The sequence below is a fragment of the Lutra lutra genome, chromosome 9 (assembly GCF_902655055.1).
Source record: "Lutra lutra chromosome 9, mLutLut1.2, whole genome shotgun sequence".
NCBI classification, from domain to species: domain Eukaryota; kingdom Metazoa; phylum Chordata; class Mammalia; order Carnivora; family Mustelidae; genus Lutra; species Lutra lutra.
The window spans coordinates 114,361,146-114,388,831 of NC_062286.1; the positions used below are offsets into that span (position 1 = coordinate 114,361,146).

The window sequence follows — 27,686 nt, forward strand, 5'->3', positions numbered from 1 at the left end:
AAGATCAGCCATAATTCCTCCTCTTTGGCACTACCCATTAGTATCTTAACTGTGTATCTTACTGGGTTTTTAAAAATTATACATTTAGGTTTTGTATAGCTGTAATTAATGTGTATGCAGTTTTTTAGTGTGTGGGTTTTCTGCCCTTTAGCAACATGTCAGCCACATTCTCACTTTGTACATTTTGGTACTACTTTTTTTTTTTTTTTTTTTTAAAGAGAGAGCAAGAGTATATGCGCATGCACACACACAAGCAGTGTGGGAAGGGGCAGAGGGAGAGGGAGATAGAGAATCTTAAGCAGAAGCCACATCTGGCATGGAGCCCAATGTGGGACTCGATCTCATGACCCTGAGATCATGACCAGAGCCAAAATCAAGAGTCAGATGCTTAACTGACTGAGCCACCCAAGCACCCCTGTACCTGTTGGTACTTATGTGCCAGCTGTGCTTAGCCACTGGATCTTCATTCTGGACACTTAAACATTTCTCCTAACCAAATTCATTGGTGCCCAGCTTCAGGGACTAGTATTGACCAGTGCTTGAGCATACATGTGGAGACTTGGTGAATCACAGAGCTGGTAGAACTTGGTCCTTATGGAGTCCTAGTGAAGGCAGTGGCAGTGCCATCCAGGCATGAGTCTCAGGCCTCCCATTCAGGCCATTTTATAAGCCCATAGCCCCGTGGCTTTGCATTCAGCTGTTGCCTGGGGTTTGTATAGGAGAAAGCCAAGCAGTGAGGGGGCCAAAACATTTTGGTACTGAGTGAGTCAGGCTGGGTGGGGAAAGGAGGAAGGGCATCTTTATATGTCTTTGGTGTTTGTGCCAAGGTGTGGAAGATTCTGATCTTACCTGGAAGTGGCCAGGCTCATTGTCCGTGCCCCTGCCAGGCCCCTTCCTACCAAGACATACCCCTCTGTTGTGGCCTGGCCAACAATCTTCAGGATATGTTGATCCTTGGAGCTGTCATGTATGCTTTTTCTGTCTTTTTTTCTTCTACCCATCTCAAATCTCTTACCTAAAATGTAGAGATGTAGTGTGGGAGCCAAGGAGGAAATTAAAGGAATTGGCTATGTGACATGGTACAATAGAAAAGCACCAAGCTGACAGCAGACCTGAATTCAAGTCTGCCATTCATTTTCTGTGCCTTGGACAGTTTATACTCCACCTCCTGAGGCCCTACTTGCTTCTTCTGTAAGATGAGAGTTAGACCAGATCATTTCTGGGTTCCTTCCTGCTTTCCAAGTCTGGTCACCTTCCTTTACTTGTTACAGGATTCTCAGGCATAAACGTTGACATAGTCTTTAGCAAGTCTTTAATCATCTTCTTGCCAGGCATCTTCCCTGCCTTTTAGGGCCTTGTGGATGAACCAGCCCCTTCTCTCTATAATTATCCTGATAAGATCCCAAATCTTTCTCCCATAAGGTAGTGATTCTCAACCAAGGGCAGTTCTACTGCTCCTCTTCCTCCACCCCCACCCCCAGCGACCTTTGACAATGTCTGGAGACATTTTTGTTATCCCAACTGGGGGTACTACTGGATAGAGGCCAGGGGTGTTGCTGAACATCCTATAGTGCACAGGACAGACACCATGACAAAAAATTTATCTGGCCCAAAATGCTGAGAAGGAAGAAACCTTCTTAAAAGCAATTTGGGAAGTGAGAAGTCCAAGAGAAAGGGCAGGATTGGTGAGTGAGGAGCAGGGAGCTTTAGGAAGGGAATGTTTGCCCTCAGGAGCACACTCTATTCTCTGGATCAGGTAAGCTACTTGAAAAATGGTGTGCAGCTGGTAATTTAAATGTAAGTGGAGCTCATCTTCTCCTCTGAGGTAATCTCTTTTGCTCCTGAAGTTCCAGTAGCAGTTCGTAGGCCTGGGAGGAGATGACATGAATGTATGGTGTGGTTGGTCCCGAAAAAGCAGAAAGTCTGTACCAAGATACTGAAGGGATTCAGACTGCTGACAGAGGGGCCAGGGAGCCCGCAGAGTTCTCTTCAGTTGGATCACAAACAGGGAGGGTTGGTCTTCTGAGCAGAGTTGGCTTTTCTTATCGTGGTTTAATAAGAGCAAAGTATAGGGACACCCGGTTTGCACAGTTAGTTAAGAGGCTTATTCTTGGTTTCAACTCAGGTTATGATCTCAGGGTCATGAGATCAAGTCCCAAACTGGTCTCTGTGCTCAGCATAGAGTCTCCTTGAGATTCTCTCCCTCTGCGCTCGCTTGCTCGCTCTCTAAAATGAATTTTTTTTAAAAAAAAAGCTCTACAAAACTTAAAAAAAAAAAAAAAAAGCAAAGTATAAATCACGTGGGGCACATGGCTTTTAAAAGGTTTAGAAATCAGGGGTGCCTGGGTGACTCAGTCGGTTAAGCATCTAACTCTTGGTTTCAGCTCACATCATCATCTCAGGGCCCTAGGATCAAGCCCTGAGTCAGGCTCCATGCTCAGCAGGGAGTCGACTTGAAATTCTGTCTCTCTCCCTTTGCCCCTCGCCATGCTCCCCATACACACACACACTTTCTCTCTCTCTCTCTCTGACATAATAAGTAAATCTTTATAAAAGGCTTAGAAATCAATGAGTTCTGTTTTTGCACTTTTCTCATTCTTTTTAAAAATTAGTTCCTTAGGGAATGTCATTTATGTGCATACAGCCTTTGTTGAAACCTTGTGATGCTGTAGTTAACCCATATTTTTTGTTCTAAAGTAGGCTCTTGTCCCAGGTGTATGCTGCTGTTATAGAGGCTGTTTTGGCTGGCATTGCATGTTATGCTAAAACTTCCAGTCTAACAAAGGTAATTTCAATACCACATTTCTCTTTCCTTAGTAGAAATTTCAGTGTAAACCTTCCTATCCATGTGTTTTGTCTTTGGATACCTGGTAGTAGTCACTTTTGTGCGAGCCTGGGCCTCAGTGGAGCTGGCGCCAGACAAAGGTCCCTGGAGAGCGCTGAGCTTCTGCTGCCTATGACTGAACTGCCCTTGTCCTAGGAATGACTGACCGCTAATCAGCACTTCTTTGTAGATATCTGGTCATGTTAAAGAAAAGTCATTCTGTAGCCTACTGCTTTACTTTCTAGTTTTTTTTTTTTAACTAGCTCTTCAAAAGTTAAAAAAAAATACAGATTTTTCTACTGTGAATTTAATAGAGTTAGCTAAGTTTGTCTTGAGCTACATAGTGAGATTTCCTATAATTCAGTGTTTAAAAAAAAAAACAACTAAAAATTAGAAAATCTGATTTACCTTTCCTAGACAAGCACATGTGTTCTCATTCTCTGACCGTTCTCTTCCTTGCTGTTTTGCTGTTTTGCTTCTCTGCCCTGCTGAGTTGGATTCCTATATCTGACCCAGTAAGGAGATGCGAAGAGTCAGCTTGATGCCTCCCAATGCCAATAGGACCTTTCCTGAAGGAAGCCATTTGATATTGGAAAGGTTGTGTATGATGTAGATACCACAGAGACTGTAGCCGTAGTCACCAGCTCCCTGCCATCTTCCCTCCTCACTTGAACTGGATCCCTGGCAACTTGGAATTTCTCAGCCCTTTAGCTGAAGGCTTATGTAGTATCAGTTCTCACACTTTTTCATTTTAAGTGATCTTTTGTAAATCTAGGTATTTAAATATTCTTAGCATCTGGCAGAAACTCCAAGGGCAGTAGTCTCTCCCCCAGGGCCAAGGGAGAGGGGAGGAGGAAACCCTTTTCCAGACCTCACAATGGCATCATCCTGGCTGATTACAGTTCCTGGTAGATCAGGTTCCAGTGCCCACCTGCCTGAATGAAGTGTTCCTGTGAACCCAACCCAAAGAAAGCAGGCACCTGTTTCCCTTAACACAATGTTTTCACTTTGATCTATTGATATATACAAAGCAGTCATGTAGAGGGGAGGGGCGCAGTGTTCTCCTGGCCAAATGTTAGAAGGGTACTTCCTATCAGTGATGTGTACTCTTTCTTGCTGTGAAAGCTAATTGTCTCTGTTTTGTCATTGCTTTTATAGGCGAAGGAGGTAGCCGAGCAGACCCTGGGATCTGGGTTAGATTTCTTTGAGTTGATGCAGTTTAAGGCAGCCCTACGGTAAGCAATGGCTGCTATTTTCTATAAGGAGTTATTTTTAATGTTTTATTTAATAAAGACCCTTTTCTGTCTTGTATTTGATATTCCGTCTTCCCTCTGAGAAATGTTCCAGTAAAATATGAGGATATCTGAAAGGCAAACATTCATGATCAGGGCTTTGAGAGGCCAGGGAGCCAAAGATGGAGGAACTATATGAGAAAGAGACACATTTCCTGATGCCAGAATGGGAGGCAGATCAATGGCAGAAGCATCAGAGACCTGAAGGACCCAGGTTTAGAGATTAGAAAGGTGAAGCAGGGACATGAGGGGTGAAGTTTGTTAGGGTCAGAGTCCCTGGGCACATAGAGACAGTTCCTGCTTAGGAGACCCTGGCCTTGGGCCTCTGATGCCTCTCAGGTAATAGACACCCTGAGCCTGGCTTTGTCTCAGGAGCTAGAAGCTCTGGGATTCAGGCTTGCTAGCAGTCCAGCCATCATACATCTCCTGGCACATCACAGGGCCCTCTGTGTGGTCTGTGTCCATAGCCAAACTTTCATGAACCCAGTCCATCTAACCCTCCGCCCATCGTGTATGAGGACCACTGGTGCACTTTTTGGCAAAAGAGGCAAAAGACACCAGCGACACTGGGGAATTTTCTTAGAATACTTATGGGTTGTGCCCTGTGGTGCCTCAGCTCCGTGCCCCACTTTTTCTTACATCTACAGCCCTGGGTAGTAAGAAAGAACATTTAAAAAGTTGATCTAACAAGAATTTTATTGCTGCAGCTCCAGGAATGGAGGGAAGAGCCAGATCTTTCTGGTGCAAGGCTTCAGGCCTCTTTCTTCTGGGTCTTCTGGATCTTATAGCTCTAGCCATAAGATGAGAAGGATAGAAGTTTGTTTCTTTAAGGCCTTGTGCTGGCCTGGATTATCTATTCCTGGCAGACCTGAGTTTGAGGAAACTTTTGCTTTCTAGTTGTGTGACTTTGGATAAGACAAGGAGCTCTCCGTACATCTGTTTCCTTGTCTTCCCACCATGCAGAGTGACTAAGCATGTAGATGTTAGCTGCTATCTCATTGGGGGGGGGGGGCGTGGGGGGAGGGCTTCTGTGTCACCGTCGACATGGCTGGCATAGTCATTCTCTTCTTTCTTTTCCTCAGAGCTTTGAGTGGGCCACTGAGCCTTTCCAGGGCAGGCTACCTTTCTACAGGGCAAAGCCTTTTAGTCCTGGGCATACTTCCCTAGCTGGAGGAAGGAACAAAAAAAGAACACCAGGCAATGGGAGTTCCATCTGGAGCCCCACTCCCTTCTCTCCACAAGGTCACTTGACTGAGTACCTTACACTACATCAGATTAGCAAATCATCTCCTGAGAGGAACACAGGACTTGGTGTCTCTGCTTGGGCTTGGAGCAGGGATGGCACCTTGACCCAAAGGTAGTAAAGAAGAGGAAGATCAGGACAGTATGTCACAGGTGAGGGGCAGGAGGCCATGGGCCAGTAGAGGGTCTTCCCTGTCTGGAGTAGGCAACAGTTCTAGCACATGGTTCTCTCCTGCTCTATCCAAGAGTCAGGCCAGCCCTGAGAATCTGCACAGAGGCAGAGCTGTGACTGGAGTCAAACGCTGGCCCCACACGTGGCAAATGTGCCATGTAGGCCCAGCACAGGTGCACTGCAGCAGCAGGTGTCTAGGGGGTGGGTGGTGGCCAACAGTGTGGTTAGCAAGAACGGACTGACTTTTTATTTTGTTTTGGGTCTATAGCTCCAGGATGGCTTTTCACATCCATGCTGTGAATAATCAGGGAAGGTAAGTGTATGTTTGTGATGCATGATCTTTTGGAGCAAGTTTTTAGGAACAAGAAGTGAAGAGAGGCTATCTTGTAACTGCTGATATGGGTGGTCTTCTTAGAGTTCTGGCAATGACATCGTGCCAGGATTGGGCCTGGGACTTGCTATACTCAGCTGAGACACTATACTCTGAGTGCTTCCCTTTGAAAGACCGAGGCATGGGAGTAGGTGGTGGACCTAATTCCTTCCAGTGGCCTGTATACTAATTCTGCCTACATGTCGCCCAGTGCTTTGAAAAGCCCTGAAAGAAATCTGGGTCTGTAGGTTGTTGCCAAGTTGAGAAAAGAACATTGTAATTGTGATATGTGTTTCTCCTGTCTCTTCCTCTTCTAGGATTGTGCCTCTGGACAGTGAAGATAGCTTATACTTTGTAAAGACGGTAAGCAGAGCTGTTACAAGTCAGCTGTCAGGGAGTGGCCTAAAGAGGGACATCTGCAAGGGGTGAGACAGGAGTAGGTGGGAGTCTTGGGCAGTCTGTCCTTGAGGAAACTGGTCTTTTCTCAGGAGCATTCCAGCTGCAGCCGTAGTGAGCCCATGATTTTAAGGGTGGCTGTACAAGGTCTGCATCATATCCCAGCTTCCCAGGGTCCAGAGTCTTATCTGGGGTCTGAGAGAGACACTTCTGCCTAAGGTTAGGAAGGCTTCCTCCAACTGACTGAGACTGTTCTGACCTCATGTGGAAATGTGAGCTGAGGATAAACCTGTCTCAACACAGACCGATGAGTTTTCAGTGGATTCTCTGTGTTCCAGGGCTTTAGTTGATGCCCTTACGATGGTCTGTGAAAATAAATAAAAGAAACAAAAAACTGGGGGCCTAAGTTTCCAGTGAAGTGGGTCAGAGCAGAACTTTCCAGCCCATTTTTTGGGGGCACCCTGATGGGACAGGGGCATGGTTTGGAGATACAGAAATATTGGTCCCCAGGTGAGCTGGCTGGCATGGCTTTGGGGAGCCGAGTTTCTAGACCAGTTGCTCCTGGTCACAAGCCAAGTTCTCCATTTAGCTCAGTGTATCCTAATGTGCAGAAGATTGGCAAGCAATGCATGAGGGTATGGTAGTTATCCAGCCAAGATTCTGGTTGCAGAATACATGGGCATGGATTACACCTTGAGTCTGTTCTGTGGCTACTGCCTGAGCCTTAATTCCAGTGAGCTTTTGGTCACCAGGAACTTGGTGTGCAGGTGTGGATGACTCAGCGCAAATGCATGCCTGCCACCATCACCAGTGGGAAAGCAGTAGTGTCATCTCATCTACAGAGTAGTACAACAAGAGTAACTTCTTAAGGTTGTAAGTTCTCCTTTTATAAAGTGTCTGCTCCCTGTATCATCAGCATTTTGTGTTGATGCTCATTTAGAACTAAGAGACTTCATGGTGACATCATCAGGATGCTAGGAGATGCTTCCTGATATTAGGTGTTAGTACTTTATCTCCTTGTCAGACCGTAGGCCCTGATATCTCTATTTAGACTCCTCTGCATTGCTCTGGAAGGTCATTTGCACAGTAGAAGGTGATCAGAAGCCCAGTAGAATCATACTATTGTGTTAAGTACACTTTCAGCAGCCACTAATGAAATAGGAAAGAAGAGAGAGAAAATTGTTTTCTGTATAAATCTTGTCCTCCTTTTCAAATAGAAATGAAGTTCTGCCTTTCAATTTTCTTTCTCCTCTTCCTCAATATTAGAAGGCAAGTATAAAAGTAAGGTATTGAGTATAACCCACTGGATTGTTTCCTCTTTGATCTGGAAACAAAAGTGGGGTTCCCACCATCAATTAAGAGAGACCATGCAGCCCAAGAAGGCTTCGTGTCTTCACATGTTCAAAATTATTTGAAGCAGATTTAGATTTTGAAAAAAACAAAAAAACTCCCAGTTGTCAGGCCTAATCAGAAAGTTAACTAAAATATAAAAGCCTACCTATCACTTTTATACATCCTTTTTTCATAACAACATGAAAAACTAACCACTTTGGCTTTACAGTTTTTCTCCTCAACTCTTCTGCCTCCCTTTTGTATTTGGGAATCTAGCAATTTATTCAAGAGCCCCACATCTTTTGTCTCTGCCCTGAACCTGGAATAGGGATCCCAGGCTAGGATCACAGTGTATTGAAAATGGGCTCTGTTTCAGGAACTCTGCACATGGCCATTCAGCAACATCAGGCCAGGAGGAGACAGGACCTGAGAGTGCTCATTGTGCTACTTATCCCGTGTCCCTCGCCAGATCTTCTGTCATTCCAGACCCTGGCTCTGGCTCATACCATTTTCTGCATTTCTTCTGCTAGATTCCCCCTGAAGTTGTTCTGTTTTCTTTAGTTCTAACATAAATTAGGGCTTGTTTATCAGCCATTCAAGAGATCTCTCTGTGTTGTTTCAGTTTTTTTTTTCCAGCCTACTAAATCCTCTATTTTTATTTGTCTTGTCATAAAAGCTTAAGTAGTTTTCTTTTCATTTTCTTGGTACTGAAAGAAGCATTTGTAGGTATTGACATGTATCCAGAAATATCCATGGAGACATGTGTAATGAATGAATGACCGCCTTCCCAGACTTGTTCAGAACTTGAGCCCAAACCAGAGAAGGAATTGGCAAGCATGTGGATATGCCAGGATGCGAGGAGTATATGAGTGTACAAGAGCCTGAAAGAAACATCTCTTACTCTTGAGAGGCCAGGGCCTCATCACAATTAAGAAGGACAGCTATTATCTTAGGAAAGATAAGGAATTTGAGGGAATTTATAGAAACATAGAAATACTCCTATGGCCCAAATGTGTCTCTGATGCAGAAGCAGTTGCAGGGGAGCCTGGGTGATGCTGAAGTTCTCTCCTGGTCCTGAGATATAGTTCAGAAGAACTTAAGTTTTCCTTAGAAACTCTGGAGTATTCTGTCAAAATGTGCCTTAGAACAGTATTTTGTGATCTGTTTAAGGGTCTCTCCCTGAAAGTTTAAGAGTGACAACTGGCCTGACTCTTTTTTCTCATTTGATACAGGCTTGTATGACTGTGTATGACATTCCTGACTTACTGGGAGGAAGGGGGTGCTTAGGGTCTGTGGTCTTCTCAGAATCCTTCTTGACATCTCAGATCGTGGTTAAAGAAAAGGGTAAGTGTTTATAAGGTCTTTAGAAAGCAAAACTTGAGTTGTTTTTGTTTGTTTTGGCAAAATAAGTTAATAGATGTAGCGTCATAGTTCTTATGTATGTATAAATCATAATATATAATAAGTCTAGATTATTGTATATTATAATTATATATAACATGTTATTATAACATTATCTTCACACACACACACAATTGAGAATATGTACAGCCTTACTGGTAGTCAGGAAGAAGCAATTTGAAATAATAATCAGATCTTTTTTTAACCTTTGCACTACCTTGATAAAAATTAAAAATATAGATGAAAAGAAAACTAATTCCCAGGACTCTACATTTAAATGTATGTTTCTCTTTGTTGAAAAAAAATAATAGTAAATCACATGGGGAAACCTTCCTCCCTCCCCTCATTAGTCTCCCTGTTCCCAGATGAGGAAGTTTTCAATTTCTGAGAGCCCAAGATTTTATATACTAATATTGTATTATTAGTTATTGTGTACTATACCATACTAATTGTATACTAATAAGAAGAGCCATCGCTCCTGAGAGGGGGAGGGGTGTTAGTTTGGGGGCCTACAAGGTGGGCTCAGGTGGTGGGCAGTAACTGGCATGTCTGTGGTCTTCCTGCAGATGGCACTGTTACCACAGAAACCAGCTTCATAGTCCTGACAGCGGCCATACCCAGATTCTGCTCCTGGCTGGTTAGTGTCATTCATCTGGTGGAAGTGGATTTAAATGTGGAGAAATTGGAGAGAACATTTGAGGAAAAGCCTCTTCATTGGGTCCCTGGTGGGATGTCAGATCCTAAGCTAGCTACTCTTCAGAAGTGGAAGTTTTTATCTTAGCTCTTTTTCTTTATACAAATGAATCTAGTTTCTTTAACTCTGTCCTAATCTTGGGAAAGTGCCAGAAGAAATGAACTAAGTGATTTGGGTCCCTATTAAATTATGAAAGGAAGAAATTAAACCTTCATTTTACGGATGAGGGTACTAAGGCTCAGAAATTGACCAGCCTATCCAAAGTCACAGAGGTAATAAGGAGTAGATTCTCTGGTCAGAATGGTTGCTGCTGAGTTTTTAACAGCAGAGTCTCTCCATGTAGAAGGGTCCCATCTTCATCAGTGGGAGTTGGTCTAAAACTCTGGTGCCTTGGGACACAGAAAGTATGAGAGCAGTGAGTCTAATAATGGTCTAAGTACCTGTTTTACAAAATCAATTCTGATGTGAATAAGGATGAACAAAAATCACCCTCTATTGTAACATGAATACATATAAATGAGAACATGTTCAAAATATTTTAATATGTTCTCTTCCCTAAATCCTTACAAATAGTTGGTTTTTTCTGAATTGAAATACAAGTGGAGACTAATACATCATTTCCACATCTTGTAGGCTCATTTAGCTGGACCTCAGGTCCCAAGGAGAGGGAGAGTCCACCATGGCCTTGGGCTCTGAGTCTTGATGACAAGTGGGCAGCCCAGCTCTGCCAGCCATCAGGGCCTGAGAGCACAGGATTTGGTGGACTGCCCAGTCAGTGTCCTAGAAATACTGAACATGGGGGAGACCTAGGAGAGTTTTGCCCTTGAAATAGGAAACTGAAAACTTGCACTTCTTTTGCATACAGGTAGAAGATAATGAAGTAAAATTGTCTGAGAAAACCCAGCAAGCAGTGAAGGTAAGCAGCCTTCTTATCCTCAATGTTAACATTGTATCAAAATGAAATATAAACAGTTTATGAAGATAACCTAGAATATTTCATTTTAGGGCTAACCTGAAGAGTATGTTCCTCTTTGTCTCAATTCCTATTTGCATCCTTCCCCTCCCAGTAAAGCTTTAGAAATAACCATTTAATGGGGTACACAGAGGGATTCGTTCTGCCATTGGCCTTTGGTGTGTTTTTTTTTTAATCTCCCAGTACTATTAGAAGCAGGTCTCAGATTGGCCTAGACATACAGAACTTAGAGGTCAAGGTTGTAGGCAAGGAGAGCTGTCTCCAGTTGCTAGAAATGCACTGGAGCATGAACAAGCGTAGCAGGCTTTGATGCCTGGACTCGGAGAGGACTGTACAAGTTGAAAATGCCAGTAACGTGCCGAAGAGCCAGGCAATGCCAAAAGCATGTAAAATTGGGTCTCTGTGAGGCTGACTAAGCAGCTTTTGTAGACAGACAAACGGGCAGGACTTTTGATTCTGTAAAGTTTATGCTATAAATTTCCTGCTCTTTGTGATTGTTTTTAAAGGGGGATGCCGGTTTCCTAGGTACTTTTCTAACAGAAGGAGAAGGAGCATATCTTTATTTCAACAATCCACATTCTTGGCCTGAGGAAGGTGAGCCAGCTATTACTTTTCTACTCTTGACTGTGTCTGGGTCCCTCTTTGCAGGTATTGGCATTGGCGTTGTGATTAGCAATACATCTGATATTTGAAAAGACTTGCTGGTGTAGAAATATTTCCTTACAGCATTTCTCCTTTTATCCACCCATTTTGCAGATGAGGAAACTTGTGCTAGGAAGGGATGGCTCCAGAGCCACAATCTGGTCCTCTTCTTGCTCCCTGAGGATTGTTCTCAGAATAGGCTAGAGCGGTAGTGTGTCCAGAGATAGAATTTGTGGACGTAAACAAGTCTGGATTCATTTTCTGTTGCTATATAAAAAAAAATTACCACAAATTTAGTAGCTTAAAACACACAGTTGCTATTTCACAGTTCTGTAGGTCAGAAGTCCAAGTAGACTTGGCTGGATTTATGTTAAGTTCTCTGAAGTTAAGGCACCAGTCAGACTAGGCTCTTATCTGGAGATTCTGGGGAAGAATTTACTCCCAAGCTCATCTAGGATTATCAGCAGAATTCAGTTCCTTAGGATTGTAGGACTGAGATCCCCATCTTGTTGCTAGCTGTCTGCCAGGACCATGCTTAACTCTTTCTCCCAGAGGTCTATGCCCTGTGACAGCCCTTCCCCTCTCAGCAATGAAAACCTCCCCTGTGTTGTTGAATCTCTCTTATCCTTCAGATCTGCCTAAATTCCTTTTCTATACCAGCCAGAGAAAACTCTGCTTGTAAAGAGCTGTTTGTGATTAGAGGAAGCTCACTCAAATAATGTCCCTTTTGCAGTATAACATTACATGAACACAGGAGTAACATCAGAAGATGAAGGTCATGAGAGCCATCTTAAATTTCTGCCTACCACAGTCTATACTCTGGCTTCCCATTCATGCTCCTCCCACATGCAAAATATAGTCACCCCTTCTCAAGGGCCCCACCTTATTATGATAACAGTTCAAAGTCCTAAATCTCACTAGCTCAAAAATCCAAAATCTCATCATCAAGATCATCTAAATCAGATATAGATAAGGCTCTGGCTTTTAATCCATTAAATACAACTCCTGAACACATGTCTTCTCCATCTGTGGCCCTGTGAAACTAATGAGAGAAATTATCTGCTCTGCCCTCCCAACACCCAAGGTGGCCCTGGCATAGGATAACAGTTACAGACATTCAGCTTCAGAAAGGTGGGGAGTAATGGAAAATAAAAAAGAGTCATCAGCCTCAGGTAGCTTTGAAATCTGGCTGGGTACACTCCAGGATCTGGGTTAGGTTTTAAGGCCTGGGAATAGTCCACCATGGCTCTTATCTCTGCCACTTGGGCTCTTAGTTTCATCCTCTAAACTCTTAGTTTTCTCCTCTAAGCTTGTGGCTACACCTTGGTCATCCTTCCTTTTTCACAAAGGTAGCACTTTGTAGGTGACTTTTTTCAGCCTGCATCTTGCCAATAGCATTTGGGGGTCCAAATGCTACTCTCCTTTGATTTCATGTTCTCCCTGTCCCTTTCAGTCCAAGCTGGCAGTATTTCTGCTGACCTAAGATTTTCAGAAACCTTGCTGGTTTTACATGGATTCCGTGTTCCTTTTTGGTTTCCTCAAAATAATATTTTCTTAGGAGTCCTATTCTTACCCTTGTTGATAATAGCCGTCTTAACGGAGGAAGAGTTGTGACTTACTCCACAAATTTCTCAGCCTCTACTGAGCAAATCCCCTTTCTGGATAATTTGTTCTTGGAAGTTGTCTGTCTGGTGGTAGATTCTTCTCCCTGGTCTCAGATCAGTGGTTCAGCTTCTCCTCCATTCATGGAGGAGACAAAGCACAAGGAAATTTGGGGCTCCACAGAATGCTGGCTGGTAAGTAATCGAGTTTGTTCTTGTGCCTGTGCTCCAGCCCTGCCTACATTTGTGCCTCTCCAGATCCCGGTACAGAAGACCAGAGTCAGGAACACCTGTTGAAGGCAGGGAGTATGTGACAGTGCTACTAGCCTTGGGGCAAGATTGCATAGTGTTTCAAAAGCAGGTTGTAGGGTGCCTGGGTGGCTCAATGGGTTATGCCTCTGCCTTCAGCTCAGGTCATGGTCTCGGGGTCCTGGGATCGGGCCCCGTGTCGGGCACTCTGCTTGGTGGGGAGCCTGCTTCCTCCTCTCTCTCCCTCTGCCTACTTGTGATCTCTGTCAAATAAATAAAAAAATCTTAAAAAAAAAAAAAACAAAACCGGTTGTAGAGGCAACACAGGTGGCTCTGTCATAGTTGAGCCAGTTACAATATTTAGCAAGGATATTTGCCAAAATTAGTTTGCACCTTCCTAGCAAAGGGCCTTCTTAGAAAAGCAATCTTGTGCTGTATTGAGTTATCCAGGAAGATTCGATATATCCTGAGGTCTGTACACAAAGGGCACAGCCAGGGATTTCTGGAGCCTTATTCATCACACTCTTTTGAGAGCACACTCTTAGTTTCTGAAGGAAATGTAGTTTGAATTAGGAGGTGGTTTTCTGAGGCAGGAAAATTAAATAGGAATAGTGAATTTAAACAGGAATCTCCTCTAGCTGTCTATTAAGCTTTTTGCCACTTTGGAGCTCAGGTCAAGTGGAGCTTAAAGTTTATACCACTTAAGGCTCTTTCAAGGAGAAATAACACAAAACGGTTAGGATTCTTCTGAGGGCCTTAGAAGGGGGCTTGGGCAGGTGAGGGGTTCTGAAGCTTAAGTGTCATTAGTGTCTTGGTAAATCTGTCTCTACTTGAGACTGTGATGAGCTTGAAACTCATCCGTTCCTATTCCCTGAAGGCATTGACAAAGCTCCTCAGCCTGTGTTATCTTAATTGAGCTACCTGTCCGGAACCCCATAGGTGAAAACTTGCCTGAGGTTATAGTGCAAATTCACAGTAGGTCTGGAGGGTAGTCCAGGTCTTCTGATTCTCAGTCCAGGGTTGGCCCTTCCACTACATGTAGATAAGACTAGTACCTCCTTTACTTTGAAATGCTTCCACTGAAACCTTTTTCTTCCCCAGTTAGTGACTTCTTCTATCACAGGACTTCTTGCTATACAGTTTCCTGTTCATTTATGTCCTTCACGTGTCCTCCTCTTCCCCACCCTGCTGTCCTTGGTCAGGCAGGCTGCCCACATGCTAACCCTCAGGAGCCCGGTTTAGAGGTTTACCACATATCCCTGTATCCGTAAGCAATGTCTTGGTTTTGAATAGCACAAATAGAATCTCACTCTGTGTGTTCTTCTGGGTCTTGCTTTTTTTTGCTCACTATTCTTTTCCTAAGATTCATCCAGATTGTTGTGGATAGCCATGAAGTTCATTCACTTTCATGGCTCAGTGGGATTCCTTTATATGAAAATGTGCTGTTTATTCTTTGGACTGTTGATGGACATTTGGGGTTCATAATTTTCTTGCTATTGCAGACAGCCCTGTCATGAACATTCCTGTACATGTCTCCTGGTGCGCGTGGCCCCAGGAAGATGCCTTAAAACACAGCCTTCTTGCTGTATAATAATTGACATCTGTTGTCTCAGTCTCCTGACTTTCCCGTTGCATTCTGGCTAGCTGGACCAGCCACTGCGGTCATCTCTGGCTAGTCGGTATGTTGGTATTCCCTGAATGTTTGCCACTTTGATTGCTGTCTTTTTTTTGACATCCATGCCTATAGAATTTTCTATGCTTTGTCTCAAACAAAGTCAGCCCCTCTCCCTTGTAAGACTTTTGTATACCATGGAACTGGACGGGAGGTCAAGTGAATAGCCCCTGACTGAAACACCACATTTCCACCATTCTCATTAAGCTTCAGTAGATTTTTCTCAAATAAATCCTTCTCAGTTATATTATATAAATTTGGGCCATTATCAGAGTACTTAAATAGTTGTCTTAACAATTAGACCAGTTTCATCCCTGTTTTCTGGGGAGAGCATCTGCCAGAATCTTCACAGCCATTTTAGAAGTCCCACTCCTCGGGTTTTGATACTTTCAGTTGGTAAAGATTGTAGGTCAATAGTTTGTTTGTTTGTTTGTTTCTTTTTTTCAGTAAACTCAGTCCCATCATAGGGCTTAAACTCATGACCCCAACATAAAGAGTCACTGACTGAGCCAGTCAGGCACCCCAACAGTTTCCTTCTTTCCGGAAGGATCTTGCTCTACTTCACTGTCTTCTTGCTTGCACCATTCCTGAGCGGAAATCCACTGCCATCCTTACCTTTGTTCCTTCTATAGAAGTTGTCTTTTTTTCACTCCAGCTGCTTTTGAGATTTTCTTTTTTTTTTTTTTTTTAAGATTTTAAAAAATTTATTTCCGAGAAAGAGAGAGTGTTATGTCCATGCACGAGTTTGGGGAGAGCAAAGGGAGAAGGAGAGGCACTCTCAGACTCCACTAAGTGGAGAGCCCAACACAAGGCTTGATCTCATGACCTGAGCCAAAATCAAGAGTTGGACACTCAGAGACAACTGGGTGGCTCAGTCAGTTAAGCGTCTGCCTTTGGCTCAGGTCATAATCCCAGGATCCTGGAATTGAGTCCAGTGTTGGGCTCCCACTTCTCCCTCTCCCTGCCGCTCCCCCTGCCTGTCCTCTCTCTCTCTCTGACAAATAGATAAGTAAAATCTTAAAAAAAAAAAAAAAAGAGAGAGAGACACTTAACCAACTGAGCCACCCAGGCACCCCGATTTGCTTTCTATTGCAGATGTTAAGCAATTTTATTTTTCTGTGAGTCGGTATGTCTTTTTTCATGTTCTTTGTGCTTGGAATTCATTTTGCTTCTTCAATGGATAGATTTAGTTTTCCTCAAATTAGTATTTTTGATCTCTGTCTGTCAAATAAATAAATAAAAATTTTTAAAAAGATTTTATTTATTTATTTGACAGAGATCACAAGTAAGCAGAGAGGCAGACAGAGAGAGAGAGGGGGAAGCAGGCTCCCTGCTGAACAGAGAGCCCGATGTGGGGCTTGATCCCAGGATCCCAGGACCCTGGATCATAACCTGAGCCGAAGGCAGAGGCTTTAACCCACTGAGCCACCCAGGCGCGCTCCACATCTGGCCTTGCTTTTAAGCTTTGTTAGCTAGGAGACAGAACAGCATTTAATTTAGGGCTAATTTTACCCCACTTCTGAGGCAGAATCCTTCTGAATATTCTATCTAACATCTCTGTGAAGTGTGAGGTTTTCTACTCTGGCCGATGGGAATAGGCAGAAAGTCTTATTCAAGGTATGGTCTGATATTCATTGTCTTACATAGGAATATCCAGTTTTTCCAGTACTGTTTGTTGAAAAGGCTCTCCTCTTTCTTTGATCTGTCTGTGCACCTTTGTTGAATATCAGTTGACTGTATATTTACTATTTCCTACAGGCCTCCATGAATGGTTGGCACTCAGGCAGCTCCTTCATTGTCCCTATACTGATTTACAGATTGCAGAGTGTTTTTTTTCCATTGGGCAGAGATTGTTCAGCAGTGAGAAACAGGGGCACTGGTCCCATTGACACCTAGGGCAGTGGACACATCCTGAGAACTTTGGTAACCAAAATGAGTCCTGCCTTTTCAGGATGGGAAGGCCCAGGCAGCAGTCATCTGCTATCTGCTGACATCATTCTAAACCCTCTTGTGTATTCCCTGGTGTCCACAGGAAGCTAGTTGGGGACTCTTGAGAAGAAAAGGTCCTCTGCAGCACTGCATGTGAAAGAATTATGCAGCTGCATATTACCTACAACATGGGTGACTCAGGAACGGATGTCGAGAGTAGTAAGCAAGTCACAGAAGGACACATGTACTAAGATTCTATTTATATGAAAACAAAACAGATGAAACCAAATAATATATGGTTTATAGATACATTGAAGTATGATAAAACTATACAGAATTTAGGATGTTGGTTTCCTCTGGGTAGAAGAAAGAGGGCCACTGAGGAAGGGCATTTGGGAGGCTAATGGTACTAGTAATGCTTGATTTTTTAGCTGAGTGGAGAGTGTATAGGCACTGAAATTGTGTTGTTATTGTTTCTCTTTAAACAATGTGTGTACATTTCACACACTGTCACATAGAATGAAAATTATCCAGCCATTGCATCTTTTTTTTTTTTAATTAAACAGCTTAACAATAACCCACAACCTTCGGACCAACTGTTTTTTTTAATTAAAGTATAATGTATTATTAGCCCCAGGGGTACAGGTCTGTGAATCACCAGGTTTACACACTTCACAGCACTCACCATAGCACATACCCTCCCCAGTGTCCATAACCTCACCACCCTCTGCCTCCCCCCTCCCCAGCAACCCTCAGTTTGTTTTATGAGATTGAGTCTCTTATCAGCCATTGCATCTTATTTCCCCAGCAGAGATAAATAAATATTCCTTCTTCATACAGGCCAGACCATTGGAGGAGTTCTATTTGTATAGCCAGGTGTCTGAAGGAAGGAAAGCCAAATTCTTTTTTTTTTTTTTTTTTAATTTATTTTCAGCGTAACAGTATTCCTTGTTTTTGCACCACACCCAGTGCTCCATGCAATGCGTGCCCTCTCCCAATACCCACCACCTGCTTCCCCCAACCTCCAACCCCCCACCCCTTCAAAACCCTCAGATTGTTTTTCAGAGTCCATAGTCTCTCATGGTTCACCTCCCCTTCCAATTTCCCTCAACTCCCTTCTCCTCTCTAACTCCCCTTGTCCTCCATGCTATTTGTTATGCTCCACAAATAAGTGAAACCATATGATAATTGACTTTCTCTGCTTGACTTATTTCACTCAGCATAATCTCTTCCAGTCCCGTCCATGTTGCTACAAAAGTTGGGTATTCATCCTTTCTGATTGTTCATTGACATTTGGTGTCTTGGTTTGCCCTGAGGGCTCATCCTTCTTTTGGACTCCTGGTGATGCAGAGATCACTGGTGATGCAGAGGTCAATCAAAGACAGAACCATCCCTTGGTCCCCTGCTGCTTGAGTAGTCAGGGAGAACTTCCTCTTACCTAAGGTTTTTGGACTCACAGAATGGAGAAGGAATGACAGTGGCCTTTCAGTAAGGACATCAAGGATAAGAGAGGGGGCCAAGCCCCATGTCAGGCTCCCTGCTCAATGGGGAGTCAGCTTCTCCCTCTGCCCCTCTCCACTGTGCTCTCTCTCACTCACTTTCTCTCTCTCAGATAAATAAATAAAATCTTAAAAAAAAAAAAAAAGACAAGGAGATCACCTTAGGAGTTGGTTACTGTGGTCACTGAGAAACCCCTGCAAAGGCATACCCCTTCAGACCGAAGTCTGACAGTTATGAATACAGAGCAGATACTAGAAGTGTCATCACTTCAAGTAGATTAGGATCTGAGAGACCAGATAACAGTCACTGGACCACCCAGTGAGTCACTTCAGTTATTTCATGTATGCTCTGAGGATAGTGAAAGTTACTGCTTCCAGAGCCAGGGTGAGGGGTAGCTATGACCCAAGGTAGCCCTTCTGCGTCAGTACTAAAATCAGCTTCCATTTACTGAGTTCCTGCCCTGGGCCAGGCCCCATAATGAGTACTTTTCCAGCACTGCCTTGTGAATTTCTGTCTTCCTCTTTCCCATTTTGTTTCGAGGCTTCAGAGTATAGAGAGAGGAAATGCTAGAGATAATCTCTCTCATCTGTGCTCTTTTTCTGGAAGTGTTGGAAGGATGTTGTCCAGGAAGCCTTTGAGTGGTACTAGACTTGCTTCTGAGAAGCTTCATGTTAGAGCTACGCAGGTGGAGGGTGAGCCCAGGACCTGGAAAGGTACAGATAGTAACCAGCAGGAGGAGAGCAATTGTTACCTCCTAGTACCTGTTGATCCCTCTTTTTTCTGTAAACAGTAGATAGAGTTATCTTGTGGCCCGAATTGATGAGGTCATAGTATGAGGAGAGTGCTGAAAATCTTGGCTGGGCCCTGGGGGAGCTGGTGGAGGAGCTAATACAGCAGAAGAGGGACTTCAGACCACACTGTGGGCCTCATAAGGCTAAGAAGCAGAGAGGACAAGTCGTCAGAAGAGCCATTTGGAGAGGGTAAAGGGGAGGAAGCCGGGTGAGAATCGAAGGACGCCAGATGCGACAATGCCTTGGTCCCCTACAGACTTCTGCTCTGTACCTGGCTCCACTGCAAGTAGTCCTGTGACTTTGGGAGAAACCTGTCTGAGCTGTGTCTCCCCATCAGCCCTGTAAGAAGATTGCCTCTTCAGATTGTTGGGAAGGCAGAAAACTGTAAGGTATATGACGTGCTTGGTGCAGTTGGTGTTAACTAGTAAACACTGAGCAGAATCTGTTCCTGTCCCTTTCCCTGACAAAACAGAGATTAAAGCATGTCCTGTTCCAGAAGATCTGCCCTGGATGTGGGTGAGAGGAAAGTCTGCAGTTTTTGAGCAATCAGGGAAAACTAGGGGACTGAGGCTTCAAAGGCTCAGTGACGTCAGAGGATGAGATCAGGGAGTGAGATGGCTAAAAGGCTGATGGGATGCTGTAGTCCAAGAGTAGGCTCTGGAGGTGAAGATTTCAGAGATGTTCTGGGTGCTGTTTTACTGCTGTGGCATTGGGATTGAGGAGTAGTGAGCCCAGAATGGGGCGTGGGCCGTTCCCTGATCTCTCAGAAGAGACGGACCGTCTTGGCTGTGGAAGAGAAGACTGAGCACATTCAGAAGCTGTTTGAAATGTTGTGGCATGACTAGGAGGGCATAGAGGTGAACAGTGAAGAGAAGAAAGAGCTTGTGTCTCTGAGGGAATGAAAGTATTGTGCCAGCATGGAAGGTAATAGTCTGGGAACAGCCATGAGGAACCTTGGCTTTGATGCAGGATGAGGCTGAGTCATGGGTTGCCTCTACTCAAGAGGGCCATAGGCCAAGGCTATGTGCAAAGGAGGTCAGACTGTACTTGTTAGAGGCTGTGAGGCTTACACTCGATGCCTTGGACTGGGCTGCTGCTGCCCCAGGTGCTGTGGTTAGCATTGTTTCCCTCTGACTGGTCATCTAGTTGTTCTATTGATAGTGAGGCTCCAGACTTTCATCTTGTACCAAAAACTGCCTCCACCTCCCCCACTTCTTCCCATGCCCCATTAACATGCACACACAAGCACACATACTCACTAGGCCTCTCTGCCTTCTGAAATCCCACCTCCTCAGGAAAACTTCAGCTTGAAGTCTCCGAAGTTCCTCACCTTGGCCTTTGCCTTTCTTGTCCTTACAATCTCCAGAGCTTTGGGGCTACCTTCCTAGAGCTACAGCTCGAGGAATCAGTCCCTCTTCTTTGTCTTCTATCCTCTGCTTTAGCAGTTAGATATTGATGACAGTATTCCCAGGCTTGTGCCCTGAACTCCAGGAAGTAAGTTCTTTCTTCTACAGATATGAAAACAAAGAAGGAAAGACTGTTAGAAGAAAAGAGGGCACACAGCTTGGACCAACTCCAGAGAGCAGGAGTCTTATGAGTACTCTGGGTGCTTCATTTAAGTCTCCAAAGCAAGCCCAGTCTTAACACTTGTCATTTTAGCTGTCTGTCCTTTCTTTGGTCTGCCCCCTAGGGCCCATAATGAGCTACTCTGCATGACCTTGGCCACCCAGAAACAGCAGCTGTCTTTGGACCTGAATCCTTGAACTGAGAAAGCCACATCCATTGTCCACATCCCACCCATCTTTTTTTTTTTCTTTTTAAGATTTTATTTACTTATTTGATAGAGAGATACAGAGCACAAGTAGACAGAGCAGGAGGCAGAGGGAGAGGGAGCTCCCTACTCTAGAGTAGAGTAGAGTAGCAGGCCTCTACTGTCTATAGAATCCCCTGTTAACTAATTCAGATGTTCCTTTGCTGGGCACAGAGACCTTTAGGTCCCTTCACCAGTCCTTTACCTGAGACCCTGGTGCTCTTTGCTGGACTTTAAGTGAGCAATGTGGTCTCTTTAGAGCCAAATTAGCTTCGACCAAAATAGGAGAAAGGAGAGTTTGTAAACTCAGTGGTGGAGCAGACATACCCAGAGTCTTTTTCAGTGTGTTTCCCTGCAAGATGCCCACAAGTGAATGTGAATGTTGCCTCTCTCCCAGCAGCTGATAACTTATTCACTTGTTTTTTCTAATTTTATGGAAAGTCTGTGATGCCTCATTTCTCTCTGAAGCTCGAGGAGTGTGCATTGGCTTCCCTAGAACACAGGACTCAGGATAAAAATTGTGTAACTAAAGCATTACAGATACTAGTCTCTAGTTACCAGTGTGGTGTGCCCTGATACCTGCAAGGACATTGGGATCTGGCCCCCAGGATCCAGCCCTCCAGCTCTGACCAGCTCTCTTTTCCTTCCAGGGAAGGTGCACTTCTTCTCTAGTGGTCTTCTTTTTTCTCACCGTCATCATGGGAGTATCGTCCTTTCCAAGGATCACATGAATTCCATTTCGTTCTATGATGGGGTAGGTGTTTTATCAGTCCATGGCTTTGATGTTCAGAAGGATACTCAACACTTCTGAGACAAAAACCAAATAACTCCCTGTCCCTGCTCCACCACCATGGGTCAGGATGTCAGGAACCAACATTGCCCTTGAGGCAGGCAGGCAGGGAGTTCATGGAGAGGCCTATCCATTTGTCAGTCTTACTGCTCCATAAAGGGCTTAGCTGGAAAAGAGTTCTGGGTCAGGAGGGCCAACAGCCACCCATGCCCATTTAACTTATCCCAAAGAGGACCAGAAAGTAGGCTGAAGAAGGCCTTAAATGGCCCTCTCCTGCCCAGGAACACAAAGGCTCACTCACTTAAGAACTGGAAAGAAGCTGTTCTTCTAACATTGATGGGGCTCAACTCACCCATTAGCATGAGAAAGAATTCTAAGTGATCCAGAGAGAAGAGAAATGGCTCACTTTCCCCATGAGGGCTCAGCCCTACCCCTGGACATACTCAGACTTCCCCTCCACCTCTGTGAAAGTTCTACCCCCAGAGCCACCCTTTAACTTCACCAGTTTGTTTAACATTTTCCCTTTCCCTTGCAAGGAAGAAGGCAGCTATGAGTTCTCCCTAGGCTGTTCTCCTCCTGGCCAAGGTACAGCTCATCTCTCAGTATGACACCAGAGTAGAGAGCAGGCCCTCTATTGTGTTTGGTTTCAGCCTCAAAACCAGCCTGTTTGGGAGTCAAGACAGACTAGGTGAGGTGGTATGGTCAGATGGCTCAGAAAATAAGTTCTGTGAACAATTCAGAGAAAATTATATCTTTTTTTCACATAGAACTTGTTGTCTTAAAGGGTGTTCAAAAGTGCAAGCGGGCCAACAAGATTGAATGGATGGCATTATTAGATGAAAACTTTGATGAGAGAAGAAAAGGTGAATCATTCAAGTGCTGGGACAATAAGTTAGCTAACTTGGAGCAGGGCAGAATGGATTCTTACCTCATACCAAAAATCAAAATAAACTTCTGATAGATTAAATATTTTTAAATTTCACAAGAAGAAAGAAGAGTATAAAAATGAATAAGTATTAAACTTCCAGGGACAGGAAGACTTCGTAAGCTTAGTAATGACACAAGAAATTCCAAAGGAAAAGTCTGTCAGATTTGACCACTTAAGGATTTTAAATTTTTTTTGCCAATAATTTAATTTATTGACATATACTTTAAATACAATGTAAGTACAACTAACTAACCATTTAAAGTTTTGACAGATCTATACCTATGTATATACTCATGAAACCGCTGTCACAATTAAGGTACAGACAGCTTTCATCACCCTTGGAGTTTTCTAATGTGCTTTTGCAATTCCTCTTTCCCTCCACTTCTGGCTTTCTGTCACTGTAAATCAATATGCAGTTCTAACATGTTATATAAACGGGGTTGCCTGGGGTGGCTCAGTCTGTTAAGCATCTGATTCTTGATTTTGGGTCAGCTTATATTCTTCGGGTCCTGGGATGAAGTCCCTTATTAGGCTCCACAGTCAGCGGGGAGTCTGCTTACAGATTTTTCTCTCTCTCCCTGTCTGCCCCTCCCCTTGCTTGGGAGCATACTCTCTCTCAGATAAATAAATAAATCTTTAAATAAAATAAAATGTTGCATAAATGGATATCATACCTTCTATATCCTTCTAAGTTTGACATTTTTCACTCAGTATAATGATTTTTATTTTTTAAATTTTTTATTTTTCTATTATTTTAAAAAAATATTTTATTTATTTATTTGTCAGAGAGAGAGAAAGAGTGAGCACAAGCAGGCAGAGGCAGAGAGAGAAGCAGGCTCCCTGCTGAGCAAGGAGCCCAATGTGGGACTCGATCCCAGGACACTGGGATCATGACCTGAGCCAAAGGCAGTGGCTCAACCGACTGAGCCACCCAGGCGTCCCAATTTTTTATTTTTTTAAAGATTTTATTTTCATTTTCTTTGACAAAGAGGGAGCACAAGTAGGCAGAGAGGCAGGCAGAGGGAGAGGGAGAAGCAGGCTCTCTGCTGAGCAGGGAGCCAGATGTGGGGCTCGATCCCAGGACCCTGGGATCATTACCCGAGCTGAAGGCAGCTGCTTAACTGACTGAGCCCCCCAGGTGCCCCAGTATAATGGTTTTTAGATTCATCCATGAATAGTATTCCTTGTTTGGGTATAGCATAAAATTTATCAGACTAATTTATAATTTGAAGCTCTAAAAATTAAAGAAGTTCTAGATAAATTTAACGATACTCTGTGTTCATGGATAGGAAGACTTAAAATTGTTAAGACCACAATTTTATAAGTCAAGCAGAGAGAGTCAATTATCATATGGTTTCACTTATTTGTGGAGCATAACAAATAGCATGGAGGACAAGGGGAGATGGAGAGGAGAAGGGAGTTGAGGGAAATTGGAAGGGGAGGTGAACCATGAGAGACTATGGACTCTGAAAAACGATCTGAGAATTTTGAAGGGGTGGGGGGTGGGAGGTTGGGGGCACCAGGTGGTGGGTATTGTAGAGGGCACGGATTGCATGGAGCACTGGGTGTGGTGCAAAAATAATGAATACTTTTATGCTGAAAAAATAAAAAAAATAAAAAAAAAAAAATAAAAAAAAAAAGACCACAATTTTACCAAAGCAGTCTACAGATTCAGTGCAATTCCTATCAAAATTCAATGGCATTTTTTATAGAAATAGAAACCCATCCTGAAATTCATATGGAATCTCAGGGTATCCCCAAGTAGCCAAAATAATCTTAAAAAAGAACAGAGGTGGAGAACTCACACTTCCTGATTTCAGAACTTACTACAAAGCTATAGTAATTAAGCAACAGGGCGGTATTGGCATAGAGTCAGATAAATAGACCAAAGAAATAAAGTAGCTCAGAAATAAACTTTCACAAATGTAGCTAAATGATTTTTAACAGGGTGCCAAGACCATTCAAAGGTATCTTCAACAAATGGTGCTGGGAAAATTAGACATCCACATGCAAAGAATGAAGTTAGATCCTGTCTTTATGCCGTATACAAAAAAATTAACTCAGAATGGAGCATAAGTCTTAAGAACCAACACTGTTAAACACTTAGAAGAAAACGTAGGAGCCATTTGCAATGATGTGGATGGAACTAGAGGGTATGAAGCTAAGCGAAATAAGTTAGAGAAAGACAATTACAGGATCTCACTGATATGTGGTATTTAAAAAAACAAAGTGGAGGATCATATAGCGGAAGAAAGGAAAAAATGAAACAAGGCAAATCATAGAGGGAGACAAACCATAAGAGACTCTTAATCTCAGGAAACAAACTGAGGGTTGCTAGAGGGGATGAAATGGCTGGGTGTTGGACATTGGGGAGGGTATGTGTTGTGGTGAGCGCTGTGTATTGTGTAAGACTGATGAATCATAGTCCTGTACCCCTGAAACAATATATTATATGTTAATAATAATTTTTTAAAAAAACATAGAAGTAAAATCCTCGTGACCTTGGAGTAGGCAGTGATTTCTTGGATTATGACACTGACAACACAGACAACAAAAGAAATATATAAATTGGACTTCATCAAAATTGCAAACTTCTGTGCATCAAAATACAGTATCAAGAAAGTGAAAAAAAAAAAAGAAAGAAAGAAAGTGAAAAGAACCCACAAAATGGGAGAAAATACTTACAAATCATGGTTAGCCTAGCTGGCTCGGTTTAGGATGTTGTGACTCTTAATTCTGGGGTCATGAGTTCAAGCCCCACATTGGGTATAGAGATAACTTTTTAAAAGAATTGCATATCGGGGCGCCTGGGGGGTGAGTCATTCGGGCATCCAACTCTTGATTTCAGCTAAGGTTTTGATCTCAGTGTTGTGAAATCAAGCCCCACATTGGTCTCTGTGCTTGGTTGGGAGTTGGCTTAAGATTCCCTCTCCCTCTCTCCCCCAAAATAAATAAATAAATCTTTTTAAAAAAATCATATATCTGATTAGGGATTGATACCAGAAAGAATTTTGAGATAACATTTTCAATTTAGGGGAAAAGACCCTTATACTTCCTTTATCTCCCTTAACTGGGTATTGGAAAGCACATCTATCATTGGACCCCAGTACACCACATAATGTGAAAACAATTACAGAGAAATTTGTCATATGTGTCCGGACAGTATTGTGAGGGGTAGTGTCATGCAGATGCTTTTCTCACTGATGCTCCATCTTTTTTCTCTTTAGGACTCCACGAGTGTTGTTGCTGCCCTTCTGATAGACTTCAAAAGCTCGTCGCTTCCTTATCTCCCAGTTCATTTCCATGGATCAAGCAATTTTCTGATGATTGCCCTGTTCCCCAAATCAAAGATATACCAAGCATTTTACTCAGAGGTAACACCAATCATTGGTCAGCAAAACAAATACTACTTCTTTTTTCCTTAGGAGCTTAGATGGTAAGGCCACATCTCAGGGCTAACAGCAAGGTGATACGAGGCCTGGTGGAGGTGGCTGCTTCTAATCCTCTTAGGTCCTGGAGTGGTGCTTTTGCCATTGAGAGGAGAACCTAAAGGAACTGAACGAAAGGCTTTTTAGCTGCTAAGACAAATCTTCTTTGTCCCTTTAAGTCCTAATTAAACTCATTTTTCTTTTAGCTACTTTATTGAATTATCTGACCCTACCTAATGGATCTGAGCTGTACTCTACCCTAGTCTCTCCCTTCCCATGGTTCACAGGCCCTTCCCTTGTGAAGTCCCACCTGGCAGGCTCCATGTTATAGGCACTTGGTACAGATTGCGTGAGGAGGGAGCTTACCAAGAATTATACAACCCACTTAGAGACCAGGCAGTAACCAAAGTTAAACACATGGCCAACCTCTTGACTGGTGGCAATGTTCAGAAAGGTCTGATTGCCGCAGCCTGTGAAGAGACCGTGTCCCTCTCTCAGGGGAGACTGACCGAGCACAGAAGAGAGAAGAGCTGGTCTGGCCGCAGAGTGGCATCTCAGGCTAGTCCATGTCTCCCTCTTATTGCCTGCTGGTCCTCCCATGCTCTTTGCCTGTCCCCGAGAGAGAACCCTTTAGATTCTCTTCAGCCATCCCTCTGCCTCTAGGCAAGGGTGAACCACTCCTTCTTCTGGTCCTGTACCCAGGGAAGAACAGGCCCCTGCTGCCAGAACAGTGTTACCTGACGCCTTCTTCCGTGCTTCCTGGCCTCTGAAGGAGCAGAATCCCTGGGAGAGGAACCCAGAAAGAAATTCTAGTTTTGAAAAATACAGAACAGAATTGCTGCAGGCCTCTATTTTTGAAACAAACTTGTTTGTTATGATGGTTTTTCTCTGTACTGTCAGTTTAGATTTTCAACAACCATCAAATCCCCATGTGGCTTCCATATCCTGTTGTTGGGTTTAAAGTGTTCTTTGCTCAAATTCTGTTTTGTTTAGGTCTTCTCCCCCTGGCAACAGCAGGCTAACTCAGGGCTGTCTTTAAAAGTGATCCAGGAAGATGGATTATCTGTGGAACAAAAGAGATTGTAAGTGGCTGCCTTCAGCGTTTATGCTTGTTTCCCTAAGCTGTGTGTGTCTGTGTGTCTGCAGGGCAACTTACGTTACGTAACACAGGGGGCTTGGCTGCTGAAAGGGCCAGCACAGTCATTCCAGCGCTGCCACTTGCAGGTAGCCAGTGCCCTTGGGGAAAGAGAAGTGAAGAGAGATGAAATCCACAAGAATCAGAAACCCATAATATTACCAAGGGTTTCAGGTGAACCTTCCTCTGTGGGCACACCCGTCCTCACACTGTAATGCCACATTGTGTTCAAGTCCGTGAGATGCTTGTTTTGGAAGTGTTGACTGTGTCACGGGACTCTGGCTTGAAAGCATCAGAACAAGTTATGTAAAGTATGTGTGCTGTAGGGAGATGGAGTTCTAATCTGTAAACTTTTGATATTCCAGACACTCCAGTGCCCAGAAGCTCTTCAGTGTCCTGGGCCATTCTGCTGGGGAGAAACAGAGTCCTCTAAAGGTCCTCCCAGCCAAACTTCCAGAGCTAGACTGGTGAGCTCCAGTTTGCTGTATGTATGTTCTGGCTTTTGAAATGTCAGG

The 27,686-nt window shown here is 43.6% G+C and overlaps 1 protein-coding gene across 2 annotated transcripts in view; it reads left to right on the forward strand.

Moving 5' to 3' along the window:
* Positions 1 to 27,686, forward strand: part of DNAAF9 (dynein axonemal assembly factor 9) — a 134,006-nt gene that overhangs the window by 60,212 nt on the left and 46,108 nt on the right. The window contains exons 13-24 of one of the 2 annotated variants that reach the window (XM_047745123.1): positions 2,698 to 2,785; positions 3,983 to 4,059; positions 5,799 to 5,843; positions 6,218 to 6,263; positions 8,861 to 8,972; positions 9,596 to 9,666; positions 10,589 to 10,639; positions 11,203 to 11,290; positions 21,541 to 21,644; positions 25,836 to 25,982; positions 27,030 to 27,118; positions 27,537 to 27,638. In XM_047745123.1, the coding sequence (XP_047601079.1) occupies positions 2,698 to 2,785; positions 3,983 to 4,059; positions 5,799 to 5,843; positions 6,218 to 6,263; positions 8,861 to 8,972; positions 9,596 to 9,666; positions 10,589 to 10,639; positions 11,203 to 11,290; positions 21,541 to 21,644; positions 25,836 to 25,982; positions 27,030 to 27,118; positions 27,537 to 27,638 (1,020 nt within the window). The remainder of the gene's footprint in view (positions 1 to 2,697; positions 2,786 to 3,982; positions 4,060 to 5,798; positions 5,844 to 6,217; positions 6,264 to 8,860; positions 8,973 to 9,595; positions 9,667 to 10,588; positions 10,640 to 11,202; positions 11,291 to 21,540; positions 21,645 to 25,835; positions 25,983 to 27,029; positions 27,119 to 27,536; positions 27,639 to 27,686) is intronic. The other variant, XM_047745124.1, reaches the window with a different exon arrangement.